This window comes from Leptinotarsa decemlineata, unplaced genomic scaffold (genome assembly GCF_025532065.1).
Source record: "Leptinotarsa decemlineata unplaced genomic scaffold, Ldec_3_MD MMD2_tig00026328_RagTag_RagTag, whole genome shotgun sequence".
Lineage (NCBI taxonomy): Eukaryota > Metazoa > Arthropoda > Insecta > Coleoptera > Chrysomelidae > Leptinotarsa > Leptinotarsa decemlineata.
In genome coordinates this window covers 29,313,330-29,339,890 of record NW_027412688.1, presented here as the reverse complement: position 1 = coordinate 29,339,890, position 26,561 = coordinate 29,313,330, and the positions used below count along the sequence as shown (strand labels likewise).

Below are 26,561 nucleotides of genomic sequence, written 5' to 3'. Positions count from 1 at the left end.
TTCCCAAATTTCTGCTACCGCAGTTGTCGGTTGATTGATTAAACCACCAACACTGACATAAAAACGATGCCCAATAGGCTGTTTCAGCCTATTGGCACTCCTCAAATTGAGTTTGAGGAGTGCCAGATGATGACAGTACTACCAACTGTCGAAAGCGCTCGCAGATAATTATTAGAAGATATAAAACTTCAAATCCTTTTTGTAGAATTTAATATTGAAATACTCAAAATAAAGGAAAATTAGTTGCATCAATCAAAATATATATATATATATATATATATATATATATATATATAATCCTTATGGGGAGAAAATACACAGAACACGGAGCGAAACCCGAGAAAACAGCTCATCATACTTTATCCGTGAGAATCTTCGAGTTAACATATATATATATATATATATATATATATATATATATATATATATATATATATATATATATATATATATATATATATATATATATATATATATATATATATATATATATATATATATATATATATATATATATATGTATATACGAAAAAATATATCCATCTGTGGGTTAACTGTTATTTTCACCATACATTTATTCATTTATTTATTTATACATTTATTGCAATACACAATCATGTTCATGGAAATATATTATTATTATTATCACCGTAGTGTGCGCTGGTCAGGCCCTATCCCCCGAAGCCCCGATACATTCGAGAGGGCGCGCCAGCATTATCAACCAGTGACCAATCCCCACACCGTTGAGTAAGTGATCATTGGGTCCATGAATCATGTGCCATGAGCAAGCGCAGTGTATCTGTGTGTCTAAGATTTCTGCTTTGTGTGGCAAGCCGGTATGATTTTAAGATTCGGGAGTAGAGAGGGCATCATTCCACCAAGGACTCCAATATAATCAGAACAACCATCTTGACGGAGTGGTCAATTATTATTATCAATATATGATCGTCTATCTAATCAATGGGTAATACTTTTTTCAGGGCTCAGGTATGACCTTATTAGGAATTCAAGCGTAATAAAAGAAACCACCTATTGGATGACTGATAATTTCAATAGGACTTAGGTAAAAAATACTTGAAATGTCAAAATATTACGAAAGAAATTTCACCAATACATATAATGGACAGAAAACAGATTTAGCAGAGGAGAGAAATTCAATTCAATTTGGTCATTCAGTATATTCTTCGAATTTTTGAATCTATTGATTTTTAAGGCACTTCAGAAGATTGTCTTTTAAATTTTCTGTGCCTTTACTGGCTAGACCATCGGCTTTCTCACTGCCCTTGTAACCCTCATGTCCGGATACCCAAGCTAGAGTGATACATCATAGTCGTTGTTGAATTCGTACTCCTCTGCCAAAAGATAGTAAGCTACGTCTTTCTTTTGTAAAAAACGATCGATGTTATTGATGAAAATGATCTGGTGAACAATTTGTTTTCGTAGTTCACTGAAAAAACGGTAGTCGATAATATCTACCTTTCGAAAGTTCTTGGGTAAAACTCAATTCTCTCTGAAAATTACTTTCCGTCAGTGGAATATTCAATAGTCTCTGGAGTATACCAGTGAATTCTGCCACTTCATGCTGATACGGATATATCGACAATCCATAGATGATAATCTCTGTATAAATTTGTGGACAAGTGCAGAATCATGTTCAATAATAATTTTAGCAATATTCAAATCTATTAGATCTATTGAATTATTTACTTTCATTCCAGTGGTGAATTCAAGTAATGGGTGGATGGATTTGACAAATTTCCACAAATTCCTTCAACGACATATTTGTACCAGAAAACAGACTGAGATATCATCTACATATGGCAATGAAGTACATTGAATAATCTCATAATACTATCAATGAATATCAATTACACCCTGAAAAAAATTAAAAATAACACAAAGTGCAAACAAACTCATGAAGAAATATTTTATGAAGTTCTAAGCAGTTCTAAGAAGAGATTCAGCTGATTTTAATGAAGAAAATCATCATTATAAAAAACGTTTTTTCTTCAATGGGGCCTGTATTTGATGAATATCTGAAACTTTAATAATTTTCTACTCGGAGAATTGGAATTGAAGAAATACAGGTATTCTCCATCATTTTTTAAATTTCTTTTGATTATCTTCAATTTTTTTTTGTGATTAGATACTGAAGTAATATTGATTTGTCATTACGAAATATACACTATTGAAATTTCAAAATTCTAAATTTCTTGCAGGTTAAGAGAAAATATGTATACTTGAGTTAAATATTTTCTTAATTTCAAACCCTTTCTCAATAAACCCATCCTCAATGAGTAATATATTACAATTTATTATACACCACAAATTATGCTTCTGAACGGTCCATCACCATTATTTTAATAACGACAAATGAGTTTTTCATTCAACATCCCATTAATCAACATCATTTTTGTCACTATGAAAGCAAAGTTTGATGAAATTTTCCGTAACTTTCCACTGGTATGTCCGATCTTCATTCCACTAAAAGTTTGAAAGAACTATCTATTTCCACATGAATTTATGAACAACTGAGATGTAACTTTTTGAGTTACTTCAACTATCTCGAACTTTGAATTAATCTAAACTTCCGTTAAATCAAACTTTCATCAGATAATACTTCGTTGCTACATTGTTTTTTTGTTTGTTTCTCTATGAAGGATTTACTATCTTCATAACTTATTTGCAATAGAGAACCGCTGTTCATAACACGAGTGCAAGCATTCAAACTTAGTAGTATGAAAAATATTACAATTATAATTTCACAGAACCATTCTCAACCATAAATTCAAGAGTTAGGATACCACAAGTATATCTTGAAAATAAATCTATATTCAAACAGTTGAATATTTTTTTCACTAACGATGGCCAAGTCGCAAAAAAATCTCGGCAATGGCCACTTTCTATGTGGCATGTGTGGCAAAACATTTTTTAAAAGCATGTAATGGTTTCCACTTTAGCAATGCAAACATGTGAAAATTGTATATAGCAATAATTTCATTCTGAACTTTGGTAATATTTGAGATAAATTATTTGTAAATAGAAAAATTACAGTGGGATTTATATGTCTCAACCCAAATGTTACAAGTTAAGTTTTTCGACGACAATTATGCACACAAACACCATGTTGATTAATAAAATCGTTCAAAGTTTTAGCCAGCGAATTATCGAATAATCTTCCAGTTACTAAGGTAATTGGAAAGCATGGGAAAGTATGGTGCCACTACATATCTACTGATCAAACTTTATCAAACAGACAAATGAGAAATTTTTATTATCTTTCCTTCTTCCTCATTCTGTTGAATAATTTCATATCCGTTATGGTAAAATAGTTGGATCATCAATAGATGACATTGATTATGTCAAAAAGAGTATAAATACAAAATTGAAAATACAAACTCCGTGCACTTAGAGGCACAATATACAATTTACATAGATACTATAATAAAATATATATAAGAGTCAAAACGAAAAATAATATGTTATTTATGTAACAGCATCGTTATTAAAATCTTCCTAAAATGTTACACATGTACAGGGTCATAAGTTATTATCTATATATTTTTTAAGATGATAATAGGATTTATCCAAGAACATCTATTTGATTTGATAGTTATACTGCTTTAGAGCCAGATTTTTTATTGTACTTGGAAGTTTATTGTACAATATAATGACGATAAGCTTGGGCCATGATTCAGATACAACTAATGACTGTATTCGCACTTCCAACTGTATGGAATTTCTACTACTATGATTCTTATTACCATCAAGCGTAGGAAAACTGGTTATATGCGATTTTACATATTTTAATATTTCAGTCAATATTCTGAGATTTTGAAAGATGAGTTTGTAACTTGTACTCCTAGTAATTCCTGCTATATACCTTATGGTTCTATTACGTCTATTTGGTCGTTGAAACGCGCGTCGATAAGAGTGGTGCAGTTTTGATGTTTGCCAATAGTGCTTGTTCTGAATTTATTCTGCGCAAAAAGTTCGAGTTCCACAACTTAGTCTACTTACAACAATAAATCAACCAACAATATCAACTGTTCAATTGATACGTCACTGATACATCACTATGCCACTGAAGATGACTGCCGCAGTTGCAGTAGAAACGTTTGGATATTGTAACCAAAGAAGACCACGGCAAAACCCGAAAACCAACCGAATAAATTGTTATTTTGTTTTCAAACCGATAAACTCAGTTGATAATATTTCAGGAAATAATCTTAACAAGCATCCGTCAACCCAAAAATTCCCTCAGATGAATGTCCATTTTTTCAAATTCAAATCATCTAACCCTCCGATGTATGACAGTCGCGCGAGCAGTAAACTGGAGAACAAGGTTCCTGGGGACCTTCAAAAAAATATACTGAGGTCACATGGATAAAAAGTATGCAGGTGTCTTAAAAGTTTGCCTACATGAGTATGGTTGTATGAAGTCTCTGAATGATATAAATAGGTGAGAGGCGTGAAATATGACTGGTACGGCAAAAAAAGAAGATTTTATTCAGATAGAATATTCCTGGTTCATTTGGACAGAACTGCAGTAAAACGAATCACAAAAATATTACAAAAATATATTTGCATTCTATGTTATTACTGTATTGATGTCGATTGTACATCTGGTGTTTGGCAAGTGAATTTTGTAATTGACACAAAACAATCATGCGATAAAGCAACTTTGAATATTGAAGTATGCGTTGAGCACCACAGTTTCTTTACAGGTTCAGTGTTGGATTTTATCAGCCAAAAATACAAAATAATTGCTAGGAACACGTCAAACTCATCCAGTGTCGAATAGTGTCGATGGTTTCCATTGCTTATGCTTGGTAGGATTTTTTTGATTCCATGTAGCGGCTATCTGGTTGGCCTTGCAATTCGTTTCGCGTATAATAATTTGAGCAATATCTTCGGTGATCAGAGAACGAAACATTGAAAGCGGATCATGAATCCGATGGTCGTAGTTTGTTTTGTTTGTAGTCGGTAATGTTATGAGCACGTATACGACTGCTCGGTGGAGTATTTTTGTACCGTTTCGTACCATTCTTTGTAATGAAGTAAGTAGCATCAGTCTCAAGCTTGTTACGGTTTCAAAATCATTACCTCAATTTTTAGTGAACCCCCAGTAGATTTTATAATAGAGAAAGTCTATAAAATTCCACATAGTTCATACTTAAAATATAACAAAAATGTTTCATTTGGTATTAAAATCTGTTTAAAATTTATAATGTATCGTTTTTTTCTACAAATAATTCATCTGTCTTTTATGACAGTTCATGTCATTTCGGCATTTGGAAACATCAGAAAGAAAACGTCTCTTCCTACTTTTCTTAATTTTGGACCAGACACGGAAAAAAAACATCGCAATTTTGCAGATTTGAAAGAAGGTTTCAAAGTATTCCTGAATCGACAAACTGATTTATCTCAAAGGAAATAATCAATTATCTACTGTCGTAGGATTTATGTAGAAATTACTCGAAACTTTCAAATTGAAGTTTACTTTGTCGAAGAACTCGGACATCTCAAAGTATCTCTGGTATGAACAAACATTTTGTGTTTTATTGATACGACCTTCTTGCTTGCAAGAAATTATGTTTAGACATGAATGAATTTTTAGTCCTTCATTTTCCATTTGCTTGTTCGTGGCTAACTGATAACGCCCCTAAAATCTCCCCAACTTTGAGAATAGCGGTTGGCGAATCTCCACTTCTTGGACACCTAGATAACTCACCACTGTTAGTAGCGACATAAAAGCGGATGATCGTAAGCCTCATGTCTCAAAGAAGGTAATATTGTTCCTTTTTATCGTTCATTTGGGTCGGAACGAGACGCATTGGCATCACAGGTGTAACACTACCAAAACAGTCAGCGCTACTGTGAAACCCACTTCATCTAGCTATGAAGTACTTACTTTTACTTAGTTTCGATTGTATTAGTTCAGTGTATTGTGTTGAAATTTCAAAACCTTTGCTACCTTTGAGCAACTGTTAACCGACGGTATGCATACTAGAGGGTAGATAATTCATCAGTTGAATTAGACAACGAGGAAATCATTGTGACAAATTCCTTCATTTAAATATCATTTATTTTCCTTGTGAATAAATCAAACTTTGTAGATTCGTCACGGAAGTTAGAACTGACAATCTTCGTTACAATTTTTCTTTACCTTCTATTATTGTTAAAAAAAACTGTCTTTCTTCATATTTGCCAACGCTCTCTATTCCATAACTTTCATCAATAAAAGATTAGCAAGTTGATTAACTCCTTTCTTCTTTCTTCATACCCAATCCCGTCTCCACTATTGAAAATCTGGTAGGGCATTTGTGGAGGTAATAAGCTGAGGAAGACCAGCAATAGCTGCAAGTGATTGACATCGATTTTTATCTTTCCTTCAACTTAACCATCGGACACATCCCTATCATATTCTGGTCGTTAGGTAAGGTCAGTGTCATTATCGCCGTCATCAAAAGGGTCATCATTGTCGCTCATTTTAACTTCCATATGAGCCCGACATTTTGAATCGGCGATACGTTTTTCTGCCTCAGTCAAACGCTGGTAGTGTGTAGTATTATTATTCAGAACAATCTTGTGAACATGGTTCTGAGTGGTGGCTGATATCTTGCTCAATTACACATTCAACAGTTTTCACCACAGTAACCCCTTTCTAATAGATAAGGTCCACAGGGACCTTGTACCTGCGTTTAAGTCGAAAATGGCTTAAAACAACAGAAAAAATGGAACCGGTGGTTGAATCGTATTGAAACCTGTTTTAATCAATTCAGCATATCGTTTTTATAGAATACGTATAGCAGCACGTTTCTAACGCATGATAACAAAAAGTTATGAACTCACAAATATTGTATAAGGTCCGTAGGGACCTTCTCTCTGATCGAAGAGCTGAAGGAACAATTTTTTGAGGCCAGTCTCAAATCCCAACACTGAAGTTTAATGGACTGGCACCTATCAGAGAACAACTACTCCCCTGGCTAATACCACGAAGGGCGTTGGATTATATCCGACACGTATCAAGTGCAGGATTTTTCACTGAAGTGATTCCTGCATATGCTGTTGGCGATAAAATGCTCGCAATAGATTTTCAATTATTGAAACACACTTGCAGACCGGTTTCGGGCTGTTTGGTCACTCGTCAGTACAAGGTAGTGTCTATCATCAACATAAAGTCGATGATTTTCGATAATTGAAAATTGAATTACATCAGAGTATCATTCCTCGAACTAGGCTAAAGCGGACAACAGACAACAGGTTTGTCATCGCCCCATCTGCCTGTGAACGAGGTAATCAACCGCATATCAAAAATTTGCCCGATTCCTTGCATGAAGAAAGAAAACTTTCCACATATAGTCAGTGGGCATACTTGAAAACTGGCTATAAATCAAATCATCGAAAGGAACAATTCGTTCAGGCCAGGTGTCAATCCATTAACCTTCAGTGTGTGGAGTTAATTTGATTCATGGCCAGTCCTCAGGTATACCCACTGACTCTATGTGAAAAGTTTTCAAAATCACGTTATCCTTGAGCAATGTCAATTGAGCAAGCAGTAAAAGATAAAATCACTCGTCCTACGGACTCGTGACATGCTGTGACATGGAAATCTATCGATAAAATTTTGACGTATATTGTGCCACTTTCCATAAAAATGTATTGGATGAACAATTTCATGAAATTGAATACATATACGTATAAACAAGAGAAATGCAGAAATAAACATGACAAGCCACTGAAGCTCATAGAGCTTGATTCAGTGAACAACCAACATTACAAACTGAACTATCGGTCATAACATTCATCATTCATACAGCATAAACGTAGAGTAATTGAAAGTCATATGTCTTATGTTTCATTCAATGTTCTGTTCTTAATATGATCTTTGATGACTGCACTTTTGTAGAGTTGCTGTCTATTCTATAAGGTGAGTCTTTGTTCAGAAATATTGCAACAGTACAGAATATGGTAAACAATAATGACAGATGTAAATTGAAACATTTGAATGAAAGTTCAAATATACGTATGAAGCTGGTATAGATCATGAATTGTGGAATTAATTCTATTTATACTTGTAAATATCTACAATCTTTTTTGTGAGAACATGTGCTGTTTCTTTCTGTATCACTAATTAATTTTTTTCAGTCCAATATTTAATTTTTCTTACCTATCGTCATATCAGTTAGCCATAATTTCAGTTCTTTTTAAATCTGTTATCACTTGTAACAAACTTTATTCCAAATGGAACTTCTGCATAGGCAATAGGGCACAAGTATGTGAGAAATCTTTGACTTCGAGATGTGCTTACTTTAGGAAACCTTGAGGTTTTTTGCTTGAATCTGGTATTGTGCAAGTGATCCATAGACAATAATTTTGTTTCATATCTTCTATGATACATTACAAGACTTGGAAAATGTAGATGTGTACATGTAAAAAATTTAGACTATGTGAAAAGTGTTTCAGATGGATAAGTCTCTATTAAAAATAATTTTAATGAGAAATTTTTGGGTGACATTGATAACCCTGAGATGATTATCAGTAATACCCCCCACACAATTATTCCATAGGACTGTAAAAGACTAAAATATAATGTTTGTAGCTGTGCTATGTCAAATTTTTTTTTTTGAAAAACTCAAATTTGTTCAGTAGAAATCTTATTTTATTCGCAAAATATTTTGCGTGCTCATTCCATCTTACATTTTTATCTGTTATTATGCCAAGATATTCAATATGTTCTTTCATATTTATAGTCATTGTGTCATTGTCATTAAATTGAATTGACTTCAAATCAACCTTTCAATTGTTATCATAGTCAGAATTATAGTTAGTTTTTCACTCAAGAAAATATATCCTTGAGAAATATATAATCTCATTTTCAGAACTTGAAACATTTTCAACTGTCACCACCAAGCATTTCAGTCCGCCACGTTTCCATACTGCAACCAACTGTGCCGCCCCTTTACACTCTAAATAGCTGCATTCTCTAATACGCGTAATGCTTTTTCCATGTAGTAACACTCGTTTCAATTTGAATGCTGAAATTAAAGAGAATGCAAAATGTTTTAATTATATAGTATATGTACAAGTATCGATCCATTAGGAGGGTTTTTTGATGGAATGCTATTCCATTTTAAAATATTACAGAACAGAATGTCATTTGCGTGTGAATGAGGTGAGTGTTTCAACTCATTGAGTTTTATGCAGGGCCCGGCAATTTTATAACACAAGTACCCATTTCAAGAATAGTATCATGAAAATATGTTGACGTTCTCAATTATGGAAAAAGTTGTAGTAAATCAGTAAACGCAGAGTCAGAACTTCACTCTAAAATTGAAGACGTAATTGTGAACATGAAAAGTGGTCGAAATATCAGATTATCACGAAAAGATCAAAAAAACATTCGTTTTGAGGTGATGGACAATGTTTCATGATGAATTTATTCAGTTTGGACTTCCATTGTATAATATTATATAAAATGATTTAAAATGCTTGAAAAAATAAACTAAATCCAAATTCAAATTTATTGTATCCCTATCCTATTAACAATAAATAGATCGGATTAGTCCAAGTTTACAAATTAAATTGTGTCTGATGCTTATGTACAATTGAAATGACAAACATAAATAAATGGTTAAAAAAATCACATTCTTGAATGTTATGAAACATCCAATCAAAAACCGAATTTGAATCGTGTGGAAAATCACAAGACAATCACAAAGATGAAGCAAAATATAATGAAGCATGATAACGTCAGTAGTGGAAGTCACTAACCACAAAAAAGTTCGAATTCACGGAGGGAGTGAAAGCATCCTTCGGCCAGTACTTTTCATTATTTACACGCTTTTATTAGCTTCACCTGTATGTATGTATGTTTGTTTGTAACTCCAGATTTATCGGCATTATTGCTTTATCTATTCGTGGGCAGATGGAGCTGTACGTAACCTCTTTCATATAATTCGAATTCACTTTACATGTATTTCTTCATTTGAAAATGTAATGTAATGTAATGTAACATTAACATGCTTTTATTAGCTTCACCTCTATGTATGTATATAAGTTTGTTTGTTTGTAACTCGCAAGCTCGGGATCTGTATTTGACAGAATTATCGACATGATCTATTCGCAGGCAGATGGCGCTGTACGGAACCTCCTTGATATAATTCGAACTTACTTTACTTTTATTTATTCATTTGAAAAAATGTTTTTTTTTTTATTAACACCCGCGCCTGCTGCCTTATTTGTAACCCTCCTTTGCCCGCCTGCTGCCTTCCTTGAGCTTGGTAGCTGATTTTCAGGCTCCCTCTCTGGAATAAGAAAATATCAATGGTCATTTTTCTAAACAATATTCGGCTGATTGATCCCAAAGTTTGAATAAAATAAATATAGTTCAAAAATACTGAAAAATATGCTTTTATAGCACACGAAACTGAAAAATTAAAAATAAATATAGTTAAAAAAACTAAAAAAAACGCTTTTGAAGAACATCGAACTGAAAACTGAAAAATATTTTTTTAAATAAACTTTAAACAATAACGAACAAAAAATAGTAGTATTATTGTGAAAAAAGCGTGGGCGCTTTGTGCCATATTTTTTGTATATCAAGCGCCCGTTGATTTTTTCACAATAATACTAGTATTTTTTGGTCATTATTGTTTGAAGCTTATTCAAATTTTATCTTCAACTCTTCAGTTTGATGTTCTTTAAAAGCGCTGTTTTTTAGTTTTCTGAACTATATTTATTTTAATTTGCGTTTGAAGATATCTGGACGTCTGCTCTCTCTGAATTCGAAGGGCAGAATGTTGAATAGACATTTTCCAGTATCCACTGGAGCTTTGTTTTGCATCAAGTGACACATTTTCTTCGGTAAAATATTTCTTTTGTTCCTGGTGACATGCATGTGAATATGACAATGCCTTCTAAATCTGTTTAGGTTCTTGAAAATGTGAGTCAACTGTTTTAATATATAATCAGAGGGCACCGTGAGAAATGTATTACTTTTGAAAGTGTATCTCCATGATGTTCTATAAGATTAACAGAAAATATATATAATAATACATTTTTGCAACACAAACACTCTTTGTAGTTTGGACGCTTGACCCCACACAACGATACTATGTCAAATAGCGGAGAACCCCAGTGCATAATGAACTTCAAGCAGACATTCTTGTTTCAGCATGTTTTGGCATATAGAAAAATGTGTTTAGTTTGCCATAAACTACATCGACATGCGAGTTCCATGATAGGTTACAGTCGAATTGTGTTCCTAAGGACTTTAGCATTATCGATGGCTCAATTGACACTCCTTCAGATGAGAGCTGTAAATGCAAAGGTATTCTATGTTTGCTTCAAAACTCTATATATTCCGTCTTATCAAGATTAATCATGAGTTTATATTTGAAGCATCAGTCCTTGACTCTATTAGGATTATGCTGACCTTTTCAGATAGTCTTTCTAAGTCAGTCTATCTAAGACAGTAATGCAAGTATCATCTGCATACATAAGCACCCTTTCTTGAGCTATGTGAATGGGAAGGTCGTTAATGAAAATGAGAAATATTAAAGGACCGAGTACGCTTCCCTGGGGTGTACCAATATCTGTTTCGAATTCCTCCGAGATAACGTCATTAATCTCAAGAATGAACTTTCTTCGTTCGAGAACGGACACAATCCACGCATTGATTGGGCCACGAACACCAAGGTTACTCAATTTATCAGATATGAAAGAGATATCGACCGAGTCGACAGATCAAAGAAAATTGAGATCACAAATTCGCCAGAGTCTATTTTGTTGCTGACATATTGCACAAACTTTATCGCGCTCGTTTCAGTTGACAAACCACTACGGAACCCATGCTGTTTATCACATGAAACCTGATATGAGTTGAGAAAAATTGTGATTCTATTGGCAATTACTTCCTTTATCAGTTTAGAAAAACTGCTCAGTAAAGCGATAGGTCTATAATTCTCAATATTACTTGGATCTGCAAAAACAGCTTAAGCTGAACTTCGCCTTTCATCATTATTTCTGTTTCTGTATATCATTATGTTGATGAATAAAGCCGATTATTACTATTATTATTAAGTGTGCCCGTTTCAAAATTGAGGGTCGACTCTTTCAATTGTATTGACAATTGCATAAGCAGGGAATTTTCTGTGAAGATTCCTGCACTGACGCCTGTCGGATATAATTCAACGCCGCGCGGTTAGTGGTATTAGCTAGTGGAGTAGTTGTTTTCTGATAGGCGTGAGTCCATTAAACCTACTGTGTAGGTATATCCGAGACGGGCTTGTACATTTAAAGTTCATTTCTTTAGAAGAATAGAGACTAATTTGTGGCTAGAGAAAAGTTTACGCTGCAATACGGACAGATTGATGATATACTAGAAAGCTAGTGTAATTATTTCACTGGTGTCTTTAATTGGTGAAATCGGAATTTTGTCCGGACCTGTAGATTTTTCATGCGGTAATGAGTTTATAACCTCAAGTATTTCGTTGTCCGTGACAGATTCAAAGGATTACCATGAATAGTGAAGTAAATAATCCTGAAATGAAATTACTATAGAATAAAAATATAAGCAACCATTGAGAATTGAACAATAGAAAAAATAAAAATCAAAAGATTTCAAGCCTAGTTATTTACGACGTTTCGATTGATGGTGGTATACTATATAGCTTGTTGAAATATTTTTTTTATTATTGAGATTTACTCAACTAGTAGATAAGGCAACATTGTGAAAGGTACGCAGGTACCTAGCAGAGGTACTATTGTATGAATAAGGAAAATATCCCGTGTTAGGAATCACACGTTAAAATTTAAGACCCTGTTAGTCCTGAGCTAGAACAAGTTTCGACTTCTGAGGGTTATCGTTCGTAGGGTGCAATAGTTAACGAAAAAAAAACATATTTTAAAGATATTGGATGTAGATTTAGTTTGATTTTTCTCTTGAAGATGATCACTTGGTGGTTAAGCCACGTATCGAGGTGTTGAAAATAACGCTTTAGTGTTGGGATAAAATTCCAGTGATATTATTTGGTCTCCTTTCAACTCTACATACTGTCCTTAGCGATCTGTCACCCGTCCAAATAGTACTCTGCAAAATAATAGTTCACATTTCATTTGACGAAAATCTCTTTTCTTCGAGCGCAATTTTTGGATGACGGAACAGGAAGAAGTTGCTTGGGACTAGATCTGATGAGTAAGGCGGATGGTCAAGGAGTTCAAACCGTAATCCGTGGATTTTCGCCATTGCAACCGCTGAGGTGTGAAACTATGCCTTGTTTTGAAGAAACAGAATTTTTCTCTACAAATTTGGCCGTTGTTCCGCAAGTTCTGATGTCAGATTGTCAAGTAATGATACGTGGTATGTTCCTGTAACGGTTTTTCATTTTTGAATATAATCGATTGAAATAACTCCATGACTATCCTGTATTTTTATTTCGGGCGTATAATGGTATATCCAAGTTTCATCCACAGTAATCAATCGGCGACAAAACTTGGATTTATTATACCTGAACTGCGCCAAGAGAACGTTAGAAATGACCAATTGAACACGTTTTTGGTCAAACGTGAGCAAAAACTCAAACTCAAAATGCGGGCAGCTTTCTCATGCCTAAATGTTGATTCACTTTATTTTTACATGTTCATAACCTCTGCTATCTCTCCCACTTCAAGTCGGCGGTCGCCTAGCACCATTTGTTTCAACAACATCGCCCAAGTTCACTTGGGCGATGTTTTCATCGCTAGTTGCAATATTTGGACGTCTCGAACATTCATCTTCTCCCGAACTCTCACGGCTACATTTAAATTCAGCTGCCCAAAATGTCTCAGTGTTAAATGATGGTGCAAAGTTATCATACACAGAATCCAACTCATCCCTGAATTGCGTAGGCCTATGGTCTTCCAAAAACGGAAATTCAATGACAGCTCGATACTCGATTTTGTACATTTTCATAAAAACGCTCACTTAACTTACTCGAACGACTATTAGATAACAACTGTGCGTCCAAAATGGTTGAAACTTTGGTGAAAAACTTTCAACAGGTGAACAATAAATTTCACTATCTTTTATTTACGAGTGTTGCTATCTTCGTGTTGAGGTCGAAAACTTTTCAGACCAACCTCGTATAATCTTGTAGTTGAAGCACATGTCATTACTGTATCTTCGTTTGAACATCTCTATTTGGAGCTGAACTGTATTCAAGAAATGACGTTGTTTCAATCTGTATTGAGTATGCCTGTATTTATTTGTTTTCCATAGATGACTAATTAGTAGATTTTTAGTACTCAATCAATAATTATTGATTATTTTTTTGAACGACAAATGAGTCAATGGATCAGAATCATGACTCCGTATAAACCACTCAATTATTCAAAGTGGAATGTACCGATATAAAATGTTCCGGTCACATGAACTGTGAATCGATAAAACGTTGACAGAAGTGGCCAAAATAAATAGGTAAACATCTACTTGACTTATTGAAACAATTTGTACATCCTTTGTCCCTTTATTGGTCCGGTAATTTATTATTTACGTGTGGAGACATTTATTGAAAAAAATCGTCAACTTATTTGTCAAGTTAATGCTATCGCTGTGGTATATGGGGCATTCTAGTAGCTGAAGGAATTGCGCTTTTTCTCCAACAATTGGCGCACATAAAACAGTAGAAAAGACTGGAAGGTAATAAGAAGCTTTTTGCTATTGTCATCTGGAGTCTTGGTGACGGGTGGAAGTCAGTATTCTACACAAAATAAAAGGAAATAATTTTTATAATGGAGACTTGTTATATAATAGTAATATTTTACTATTAATGTAAGTTACAAAAAGGATTTGAAGCTCTATGACTTCTATTTGATTATCTGCGAGCGCTTTCGACAGCTGGTCGTACTGTCATCTTCTAGGCACTCTTCTATCTCAGAAGAAGATTAAACTTTCTCTTGAAGATTGAATAAAGAAGATTGAACTCGAAACACGTATCGAGATGTTGAAATAATAATTTGGTGTTGGGAAAAAATCCAGTAATATCAATCACTACACCAAAGTTTCCAAACAGTGCTTCATAAGTTAATATGCTCTTGACCAAACGGGACCAAACAACAGCTTGTGGAGTAGAACAATATTTTTCAAAGCCATATTGATTCGTGTTGAGGAGATTGTTGATTTCAAAGTAGAGATACACTATTTTTGGAGGATAATTTAAAAAGTTTTGCCAAATATAGGGACAATGGAAATAGGTCGATGAATTTCAAGGAGATTTATATCAACCTTTTCAAAAACTGGAATGACGTCACTGATACCCGTGGGTTGGGCTACCTATCGGGCGCGTCCCCAGGTGGCGGATATGGGAGCGGCCAGGGAACTGGAGGCTCTGTCTGGAAAGCCAATGTGGCCTTACGAACGGGGTCGACGGACTCCTGGTCAGTGGCAGGAATAAGCAGGGTGAGGGGAACTAAAACTGCCTAAAAGCCTTTGCAAAACATGCCACCGTGTACCAGCCCAAGCTATAGTGTAAGGAATCGTGCCGACAGCTGAATGGCTGCAGGATGATATGCGATACGAACGATCCCTTTGCGCATCTGGGTGGAACCTCATTGTAATCAGCCTACCTCTGGTGATGCGGGGCTCTTCCAGAGGTGACCAACTCTCACTCGCTCAAGGTTGCCAAAGAGAGTGTGTGTTCGGCGAATCTTAGCCTACACCTGCCCAGTGACCTGTCCACCTTCCTGGAAAGGACAGGATGGACGATGACCTAGAAGGACAACTCCTCGGGAGGATGTACAATGGGTTACATGTAGCCTAAGTGCTCTACAGATACAGATACGGACCTCACTGATATTAAATTCACCTGGGAGAGTTCCCTCTTTCATACATGCATTGAAAAGGCATGTGAATAGTTCGATCAAAAAACAACTTGTTTCTCTCCAGCGGCGGCTCGTCAGAGGAGGCAAGAGAGGCTTAGCCTTTCCATGAAATTTCGGGCTATTCATCGCAATAAATTGAAAGATATTGACAAAATTATGATTATTTTTTTCTAAAAATGCTTGGGTATCATTACTTCACCATTAATTTTTAATATAAATACATAATATACCCGAAAAAATACTATCACTCACTAGATAGTACGTACCACACTGTATCCTACATCAACAAACGTCAAATGCACCGCTCATGAACGAATAAAGCATCAACCCGAAATAATGAATGCCATACGTTGCAAGGGAGCCAAGTCTCCGACCGTTTTCAAAAATACAAGCTCCGCGAGGCGGAACCAACCAGCGACATACGTCCCGATTTGTAATTTCAGTTGCGGAAATTATAGCGTTAGAAGAGGCTAGCCTCCAGTTGGTCTCTGTAAGTGTACGACTGCGTTTGTTTTTTATTTAATTATTCGGACGGGATGCCGTGACAAACCAGGACTGGAAAATATTTCGGAAAATCGTTTTAGTGTTTCTTGATAATATTTATTATTAGTGAATAAAACAGGCAGTATTGTATTATAGCAATGCTTTTTGGTAATATTTCTGATGTGTTTCCAAAGTGTTTTCTTTCAATTTCAAGGTGTTTTCAGGTTTTCACTCTTCGGTTAGTTTTTTCTTCCATTTATTATGGATAAGTTGAACGAAATTAAAAAATCTGACGATATAATCGATCGCTTACTGACAAATAATTTCGAGTCTTTATCTTATGATAATAAATTTTACATTATCAAAACTCTGGGAAGGCCTCAATCAAATGTGATTTCAATTAAAGCGTCAGATAATCGACAAAAACTTTTTTGTTGGCCCTGTGTTTTATTTTCCGTACAAACCGGATACCAAACGTGGTCTAAAATAGGATACTTCGATTTAAAAAATTTATCTCGTTCTACAGAAAGACATTTTGAATCTGAGAAGTATATATTTTCGTCTTGAAAATTAAAATTTTTAGCAAACAAAATATAGCAACAGCTTCAGATACAGCTCAAAAAGAGGCCATAATTTCTTTTAATAATCAGGTCAGGGAAAATCTGTCGAATTTAAAAAGACTTATCGATATTACGATTTATTTGGGTTTCCAAAACTTAGCTTTTCGCGGACACGATGAAACCGAAGATTCGAATAATCGGGCACCTTAAAAACCATCCAAAATGAGCTTATAGACAGTGTGGCATAGATTATTAAGGAAAATATAAGCAAGGAGATTGGAAGTGTTTTTTTTGCATGGGAAATTGATGAAACTACCAATATTACCTATACATCACAACTTTTAATCGTTTTTAGATATGTCAAAGATGGTAATATGATAAAACGTTTTATAGGTTTTCATGATCATTCATCTGGGCGCACAGCTGACGATTTGTTCAATTTTTTACTTCATACGTGTGATACCACCAAAGATATTTCCCAAAAACTTTATAACGACTTAATAGCTCAGTATCCATTTTTCGATGAAAAATTAATTATTCGTAATGTACAGCGACCCTCAAATGTTTCAAAGTTGCAAGTCTCCTTCAGATTTATTGAATTTTGTGTTTGAAAATGAAAAATTAAAAATGATTTATATTAAATAACTCAAAGACAACCCTTTCTCCTTGTTTTTGTTGTTTTAATGGTCAGTATTATACGTATAATTTTTGGCAATACACAATTTTTGTTTGCATTTATGCAAATATTACGTATTTTTCTTTGAATAGGTGCGGTACCCCAAAAAATTTTCGCGCCTCCGGCGGGCTTTTCTGTGTGTATATAGTCTTTATGACTTAAGCCTCCCCTGTTCTCCAATGCACGAGCCGTCAATGTTTCTTTCATTGTTATAGACATCAAAGCAATTGAAATTTTTCAACTCCTTAATAGCATTGAAGACATCAGAGGTGGTCACCGATTTGAAGAAGTAGGATCCTGCTAAAGAAGGTTCAAGGCTAGCTACGAGTGATGATATGCAAGCAATATCGTTATTGGAAGGAAGTTGACTAATCATAGTTTCAGCTATGGTGGTAGAAAAAGTATTAAATTCATTAGGTGGGGTAGCTAAATGCATCTAGAAATCGAAATGTTCGAAAGAAACGTTTGATTATTATCATTGATAGTGTTATCATTATTCATCAGGTAACGGGTCACGGGTCAATTCTCTATATTCAAATACGATCTAATCTTTGTAACGAATTGATTGTTTATGCAATGTGCATTCATGTGAGACGGAATTCAATAACAGAGATAGAGAAATTAACACTTAGTCAATAATAGGTACAGTAATTGTAAAATTTCATTTGAAAGGGTCAACTTTATTGGGAATCAGTTCTATTGAATTCGCCTTTAATGATTTTGAGATACGAAAGGTTAATCTATTCAACACCTCAATGTCTTACTTGACCTTCGGATGAAAAAAACATTAATTCCATTCATCCCAACAAGTCTAATTTCATTAAGCCAGGAAATTAAAAGGGTAGCCAAATGTTAATTATACGCCATGAATTAATCTTCAGGTCGGTGTTGAACTCTTGTAGGTAATCCATTATTCAATTTGGCCGTCCTTAATTTCCACAACATTTTAAATGAATGTCCAATGAAAAATGAAAAAAGCGACCGGGTCTGCTACTGAGAGACACACTAGGGAGCATTATTTTTTCAAACTACTTCAAGAGTAAACGAGTCATAAATTTTACTCTACTATGGCTACAGTTTTTTTTATTCTTCTGAATTTGTCTGGCTGATTCTTCTTCTTTTTATATAACAATAAATCATTTTATTCTTCTGCAGAAGTTCAACTAAATTGGCATTAGAGGAATAGTATTAACATGGTTTCGAAATCATTCCAACCACAGAAAGCGATATACTCATGTACAGGAAAAAAAAAGTTCATTGAAAGCCATCAAGTGTGGAGTTCCACAAGGTTCTGTTTTAGGTCCAACTCTATTCTTGAATCACATCAATTCTATCGCAGAGCTCAATTTATGAGGTCCTATCAGTCTTTTTGCTGATGATATATCCTTCATTTATTTCTCTAAAAATACCAATAACATTGAAAAATCAATTTTAAACGACTTGAAAGTAATCCATTTTTGGTTGGGATCTTATGAGTTGCATTTGAATTTCTATTGATCTTGCTATACAATTATATTCGGAACAAATCAAGAATACAAAACGTGTTTACTCAATTTCAATACAAATTTGATAGAATTCAAGAAAGAACTAAAAATTGCAGGTGTATATCTATCTATATATTGTAGGTATATTTTATGAAATAAGAATGTTTTCAAATATTTGAAAACAATTTATTTTTCTTTAATTCATTCTAATGTTCAATACTAACATCAGTTTGAGTAACATCCAAATCCTCTCATTTGAAACCTTTACAACGGTATAGAATGGAATCATATATATGGCATAGATGGCATTATCAAGACGAGTTACTGCTTCGCTTCGAGAGGTGTAACTGATGTTAGGTTCTTCTTGTGGTGTTTTTATATGGTTTCGCTTGCGTAAGTTGTATGGATTTGTTACCTGTTTTCCTACCTGACGATTGTTGATGGCTTTTGGTAGTTCTCCTACCTGTTTTTCTACCTGAGGGTTGTTAATGGCTTCTGGCTGTTCTCCTACCTGCGATGGTTCATTATCAATTTGTGGTTGTCTTTGGTGGTTGTTTTTAATTATTGTTTTCCAAATCCTTGGGATGTTTAGTGAGTCATCCCTTTCATTGATGAGGCCTTGCTTTTCGATTTCGATAGCTTCCCTGATTTGTCGAATTCTTGGGTTTTGCACCTGTGCTATCTGTTTTGTGGACTCAAAATTAATCTTGTGACCTATTTGTAGATGGTGTTGAAAGAGGGCAGAGGAGGTTTGTTTTGTTCTTATCGAGTTTTTGTGCTCCTGGGTTCTGGCAGATATACGTCTGTTGGTCTGACCGATATATTGTTGTCCACAGTCCTCGCATGTGATGCTATATACTCCTTGGTTTTCTAGGGAAATTCTCTCTTTCGGTCTGGGCAGCCAACTGGATATCGTTTTGTGCGGTTTGTAGGTTGTCCGAATGTTTTTACGTCTTAGTATTCTCCCGATTTTGTCGATCACACCTTTGATATAAGGTAGTGTCACAGATTGTCTGTCGTGTGGAGAATCTTCTCTCGATCTAGGGGATGTTTTTTTGGTTCTTCTTTGTCTGTCGATGGCCTTTTGAATGATCTTTGGTCCGTAGCCATTTTGTCGCAGAGCCTTTGTTGTCTCCCCCAATTCTGTTGCCCTGTTTGTTGGTTCTGTTAGGCGGAAACTGCGGGATATTAACGTGTTGGCTACGGATTGTAGCTGGGTAGGGTGGTGGTGTGATGCTGCTTGTAGGTAGCGGTTGGTGTGTGTGGGTTTTCGGTAAACTGTATAACCCAAGTTTCCAGTTGGTTTTCGTGTTATGAGTAGGTCTAGGAAAGGTAGCTGCCTGTTCTCCTCTCTTTCGGTAGTGAACTGGATGCGGGGATGGATGTTGTTCAGGTAGGTCACAAACCGGTCTAGTTCTTGTTTTCCGTGGGGCCAGATGATGAATATGTCGTCTACATATCTTTTCCACATGGTTGGTTTGAGGCGGGCGTTGTTAAGTGCTTCTTTCTCGAAGTGCATCATGAACAGGTTTGCGATCACGGGCGATAGGGAGGAACCCATCGGAGCTCCCTCTACCTGTTTATAGATCTGGTAATCAAATATGAAATAGGTGTTTTTAAGGCAGTGCTCTGCTAGATCCGTGATATGTTGCGGAAAGCTATGATCAGTTCAAATGGTGGCTAGGGCTTCGTTTATGAGTATACTCGGGTAGAGGGATTTTATGTCTAGGCTGTCGGTGTCGTTTAGTTTGATGTTTTTAATGATATCCACCAAGTGCTCTGAGTTTCTCACATAAGATTCTGCCAGCTCCGTCTTTGGTTGCATGATTTTGGATAAGTATTTCTCTAGATTTTGTGTCGGTATATATATATACATATACATATATATATATATATATATATATATATATATATATATATATATATACATACATACATACATATATATATATATATATATATATATATATATATATATATACATACATATATATATATATATATATATATATATATATATATATATATATATATATATATATATATATATATATATATATATATGTATGTATATACAATCTGAATCCGCGAGAGAGAAAGGATCAGCAGTCTATATGAACCACTTTTTGATATCTACCTACCATTTCAAAATATGCATGTTCATTAATGATGTGGAAAATAATAACAAACATTCAGTACTATATTTCAACGAAATCAAATAAATTTATGATCATAATACACGGCAAATACAAAATATAGTAAAAAGAATATATTCTGAAGTAGACTGACAATTTCTTATTTAAAATTGACTGGTGCCTCAGATAAACTTGTTTTTTTATAACAGTCAGTTAGTTTGGCGCATGTTTGGCAATATAGTCGATTCTATTCAATATATGTTGTATCGTAGCTTTTGGAATATATAACATATATGTTTATTTTTATATTTGTTGTACTCTTCTTAGTATGTTTTTTTTTAATTTGCATGTTACATTATCTCAACTATAAACATGTGATGTTTCTTGGGACTAATACATTTATTATTATATACCCAGTTCATGTTAGGTAATCTGGCAATGATCTCATAACTCACACCTTCTGTAAGAAAACGTAGAAGAATGCATAACTCACAACCTTCGAGGTCAATCACAGATGAACAAATTAATAATTTTATATTTGTGCTTTGATCAATTTCAATCGCAAGTGAACCTTGAACATTTTGCTTCGATATCGACTGCCGAACGATATCCGTCTCTAGATGAACTTATGATCCAACACCAGACATCACTGTTTCGAGCCATCAAGGTCTCATCAGTGATGCTACGCGCTGAATTAATCTACTGTCCTGAGAAAGAACCAGGGTTCATTCACATCCCATCCACATGAGTGATGGCTACATTTCTTTCTCGTTCTACTATATCAGAGAAGAGTTTTTTTCCAACTCAAGTTGCTGACTTACAGTAGAATTATACTACGTATTTTGATGTATTTATTTTTCAATTGTAGAGTTTTTGAGAAGTTCATTGTATCTAATATCAACAACATTCTGAAAGAATATTGTCAAAAAATTACATAAAAAGGTCTGATACGAGAAAACATATTTGGGAGTTATATTCTTCCAGTTTTAAAAGAGTAACGATTAATTCAATTCTACTATAAGAGCCTAGGGAGTATATCAAGATAAATTTCATAATGAAAGAGTCAGAGAAATTTAATTGTTGGTAACATGCGTTATGGGGAAAAATTGCTGCAACGAGAAATGTTCCTCTTTGTTATTTAATTATTCTTTTGACAATGTCATACGTTGATTTTTACTGTGTTCATACACTGTTACTGTCGCGCTAAGAGTTAATCCCTGCCCCCTGTTCATTATGTTTCCCAACCATGGAGAGTACCACAAACAATTGATTTTTCATATATGTGTTCTGAAAGAATTCAAATGGAAATGAGTAGAAATCTCTGAACACGAAATGATCGGCTCTTTTCATTGATAGTGCACCAAATTGTGAAAATGATCACGGTTATCTGAAGAACAATATTGAGAATACTACAATATATGGCATGTGAATCAAAGGAAATTTGTTCGAGAAAGTGGTGGAAGGTAGAGAAAATCACGTAGAGCCCTCAGAAAACATGTTCCAAAAAAATACATGGTAAATGCAAATTTCTTCGATTATGAAAGGCCGTTTTTGTATCATGGTGTTGTTGCTGTGTTTGATACTTTCGATATAAACTGAACCACAGAAACCGGAAATCATGGAAACGCCGGCAGATGGCAGAGTTTTGTCTTTGGCCTATCTGATATTGTTGCAAACTAGACCAGTTGGCTCTTAAATGGTTTCAATATTATAAAGGTTTCCAATGCAATTTCTGACTTTGTTCATGTAAAGCAGGTAACTTGTCTCTACAATTGTTGGCTGGTTCGTAGTTCAAGTTGAAATATTTTGGGAGAAAACAGTTGTTAATTTTTCCACTTCATCACCATCAAAAAATTGGAAAACCCAAAAAAAAGTATAAAGAAGTGTTAGATAATAAAGGAGTACAAAACCAAAAAGTTTTTTTTTTCAGAATACTGATCTCCCCTACAACTTTTTCTTCAATTCAAATGAAATATTTCTTCTAGGTTGTAAGACACGTCTGATCTCCTGCGCTGTAAACCTTTGCATGTAGAGCTTGATGTAGATGATGAAGTTCTTCTTCAAAATGTAACGAACAGATCCTAATGGCACACTCGATAAGAGCACGTTTTTTTCTAGATTGTGATTTTCAGGAAGTCCAAAGAGTGCATGTAGTGAGGTTCCAGACTTCTCAGATGGCGTATATCCATTCAATTCCCCAATAATTAATTCTAGGAATAATTCCATTTGGCCTAGGGTGAACTGTCTATCAGTGAACCAGTTTTCATCTGGAGTGTCAGTGCTTATTCATTTTCTAGAAAATACCATAGAAAAAATATCGACACTATATCTATGATCATTTGTGAACTCATTGAATTTTTCAATACAGTTTTAAATTTGTTTTTAAAACATGACCTATGTTTCACTGTATACGATGATGTGGATACAGTAAACCACCATCCAGTACACAGTGAATCATAGTTCATAGTTCAAATAGAACGATAAATTACTCCAAAAAAGTTTATTGTTTTTCTATAACTTCACATACAAGTTAAAATAGAAGACTTCTGATGTACGTACTCGACGCAAGTACTAAATTGGTTGAATACTATCAAAAATAAACTCTGAATATTATTTCGAATCAAAATTAAGAAGGGCCTCCTTGAAGTAATATTTCGAAAACAATTGACTAATTTTCACATTTGGAAAATATAAAAAAGTTGACATAATAGAGACGAGGCAGATTAAATTTCAAGAGCTAGCGAGTTATATCAGGAACTGATAGTACACCGGTATAACATTACAGATGCATGTTCCCAGACCAGGTCGTTAGCCGATTCAGCCTGCTTACTCAGCATTGCGTCATATGCGAACTTATTTATACACCTTGTTTTCTTATTCATGTCATTCAATTGTAGTCATTTGCCTTAAATGTGCAAATAAAGTGTTTTAAAAAGTCTCAAAGCAAATCCTTTGAAATAATTGGCGCAGTCGGTAGTCGGTATACAAATCTTGGACATATATCTCTGTTATCAAGAAAACCTGAGTTTTCACCCAGAAAAAGATTGCATTGCCGCTCTTATTCACGACAAGGATGCTAGGTGCCCCCAGATGCTGATAGAACCACCCACCCAAATATTCAATAAAATCAACGAAAAATATATTATCGTCATCACCTCAGAAGAAATGAAAATAAAATCAAAATGCCCAGAGGACCAATTCTTCACAGTCAAAGGCAGCACCCTTCTACGAATTCCAACCAATTGCAGTTTCGAATTCAAACGATACAAATTCGAAAACCGCCAAAATTCGAATTTTGGAAAACCATCTGTCTTGCCAAAAATCAACAATAAAGACATATCATCAACTTCAGAGACATATCGATGCGACAAATCAACTATCATTAGAAGACGTCGATTACTACCAATCAACCGACTGGATTCTATGGACAATTATCTGCTTTATTTCATTTGTTTTGGCCTGCTACACCTTCAGGAAAATTCAAAATGCACGGAAGTAACCAAACTCCGAATTGAAAGTGAAATTTGAAGGAAAGGAACTTGAAAATTCTCCTTCAGTCTTGTTCCAGTCCGAAATCGAAATTTGAGGAGGAAGGAGTTATATTAGGAACTGATAGTACACCGGTATAACATTACAGATGCATGTTCCCAGACCAGGTCGTTAGCCGATCTAGCCTGCTTACTCAGCATTGCGTCATATGAGAACGTATTTATATACCTTGTTTTCTTATTCATGTCATTCAATTGTAGTTATTTGCCTTAAATGTACAAATGAAGTTTTTAAAAAAGTCTCAAAGCAAATCCTTCGAAATAATTAGCGTATATTGAGGCCTGGGAAGTCTATATTGAAAGAGTAGAAGGAATTGTTGCACCTTGAAGTGGAAACATAGTCCAATGGTTTTTGTATAATAATTTTGACATCCGATTTTGACACTGTAGCTAGATCAGGATTGTCAGGAATGGAGAACACATATTGCGTTGGAGATTTGTTTCTCAAGAAACTAACATCATAATCACCTTCTTGGATAGCTAAATAGCAAATTTTATCTTTTTTACCATTAAACTCAACCAGAACAAATTCTCCTTCGACAGGATCTCTGGTGAGATTCCCTAACTGATTTTTCGCAATAGGGATAGTATCTTCATCTGAATTTCCATCAAATACATCTGTCAGAGCATCATCACTTTCCAAAATCATGGAAGTATCCGATTCAGAAGTAGAACTTTCCTGTAAAAGTTTCCTTACAACTTTTTCCCCTTTTTGTTAGCGCATGCAACTTTTGTTTCAATTTGTCGCTTCTTTGCTTGTTTCTCATTTTCAATCTGTTCCTTTTCTGGAGTATCTGTTACTAATATACTTCTACCCCTTTTCCTGTTCTTCTTCACATTTTTTCTTGGTTTTGCTTTGGAAGGTGGGCGGAATTCGGTCGGATCTATGAACTTTCTGTGATCTATTTTTGATGATTCATTTAGTGATGAATTTTCTTGAGGGGCGATGTTTTCTTTTTCTGAACAATCGGGATCCATATCTATAGATATGTTGTCCGCCGCAACAGCGGTAGAATCAATTTTCTCAGGTTGTGGGGGAACAGTGACTGTGCTAGGTGAGAAGTCGATTTCTGTAAAAATCGTTTTATCAGAAGGAACAATTACGGTTGCTTTGAAGCTATTTACTATCGAGGTGGGTATCATAGTTTTTAGATATGCTTCACTGATCAAACTTCTCACTTCATAAATTGATACTGGTTGGCCGGGATTTCTCATCATCCAAGAATCCATAGCACTATTATAAAATGTTTTCAATGGCTTGAATAATCCAACATCTAAAGGCTGTGTTTTATGAGACGAATGAGGCGTTGAAGTGAGTATTGTAACTCCTTGTGATTTGGCAATATTCAAAGACTTTACTGACAAATGCGACTCATGATTGTCTAATATCAATAGCGATGGATCATCCATCGAAGAGGAACTACATTTTATGAAATGTTTCATTACTTCTAATAATTCTGAATTCATCCATCAGCTCGGTGTGGCCAAACGCAAAGTACCAGGGGGTGCTCCTTTAATCATGTAGTTCTTGAAGTTCTCACGAGGAAAAATTATAACTGGTGGGAGTGAATATCCACCAGCACAAACAATAGCACATGTTATGCTCAACGTTTCCCTCTCGCCACTTGTAACTTTTGAGAGACATCTTATTCCTTTCGATGCCAGCACTTTTGGAGGTTTTTGAACAGTGGTTGTAGCTGTTTCATCTAAATTGAAGACGCGTGTTCCATTTGCAAAATTAGGATGGCGTTTCAAAGCATCTTCTAGATTTTGAATATATGTATCGATGTTATATCGATTGAAACCTGTCG

The 26,561-nt window shown here is 34.8% G+C and overlaps 1 protein-coding gene across 1 annotated transcript; it reads right to left on the bottom strand.

The window, feature by feature from the left end:
• Positions 1-1,198: 1,198 nt before the first annotated feature.
• LOC141485641 (uncharacterized) lies at positions 1,199-25,399 on the bottom strand. Its single transcript, XM_074182718.1, has 3 exons — positions 25,208-25,399; positions 20,355-20,643; positions 1,199-1,311 (listed from the first exon to the last, which is right to left on the bottom strand). Exons 1-3 carry the CDS (start codon positions 25,397-25,399, stop codon positions 1,199-1,201), a joined length of 594 nt encoding a protein of 197 aa, XP_074038819.1.
• Positions 25,400-26,561: the final 1,162 nt, after the last annotated feature.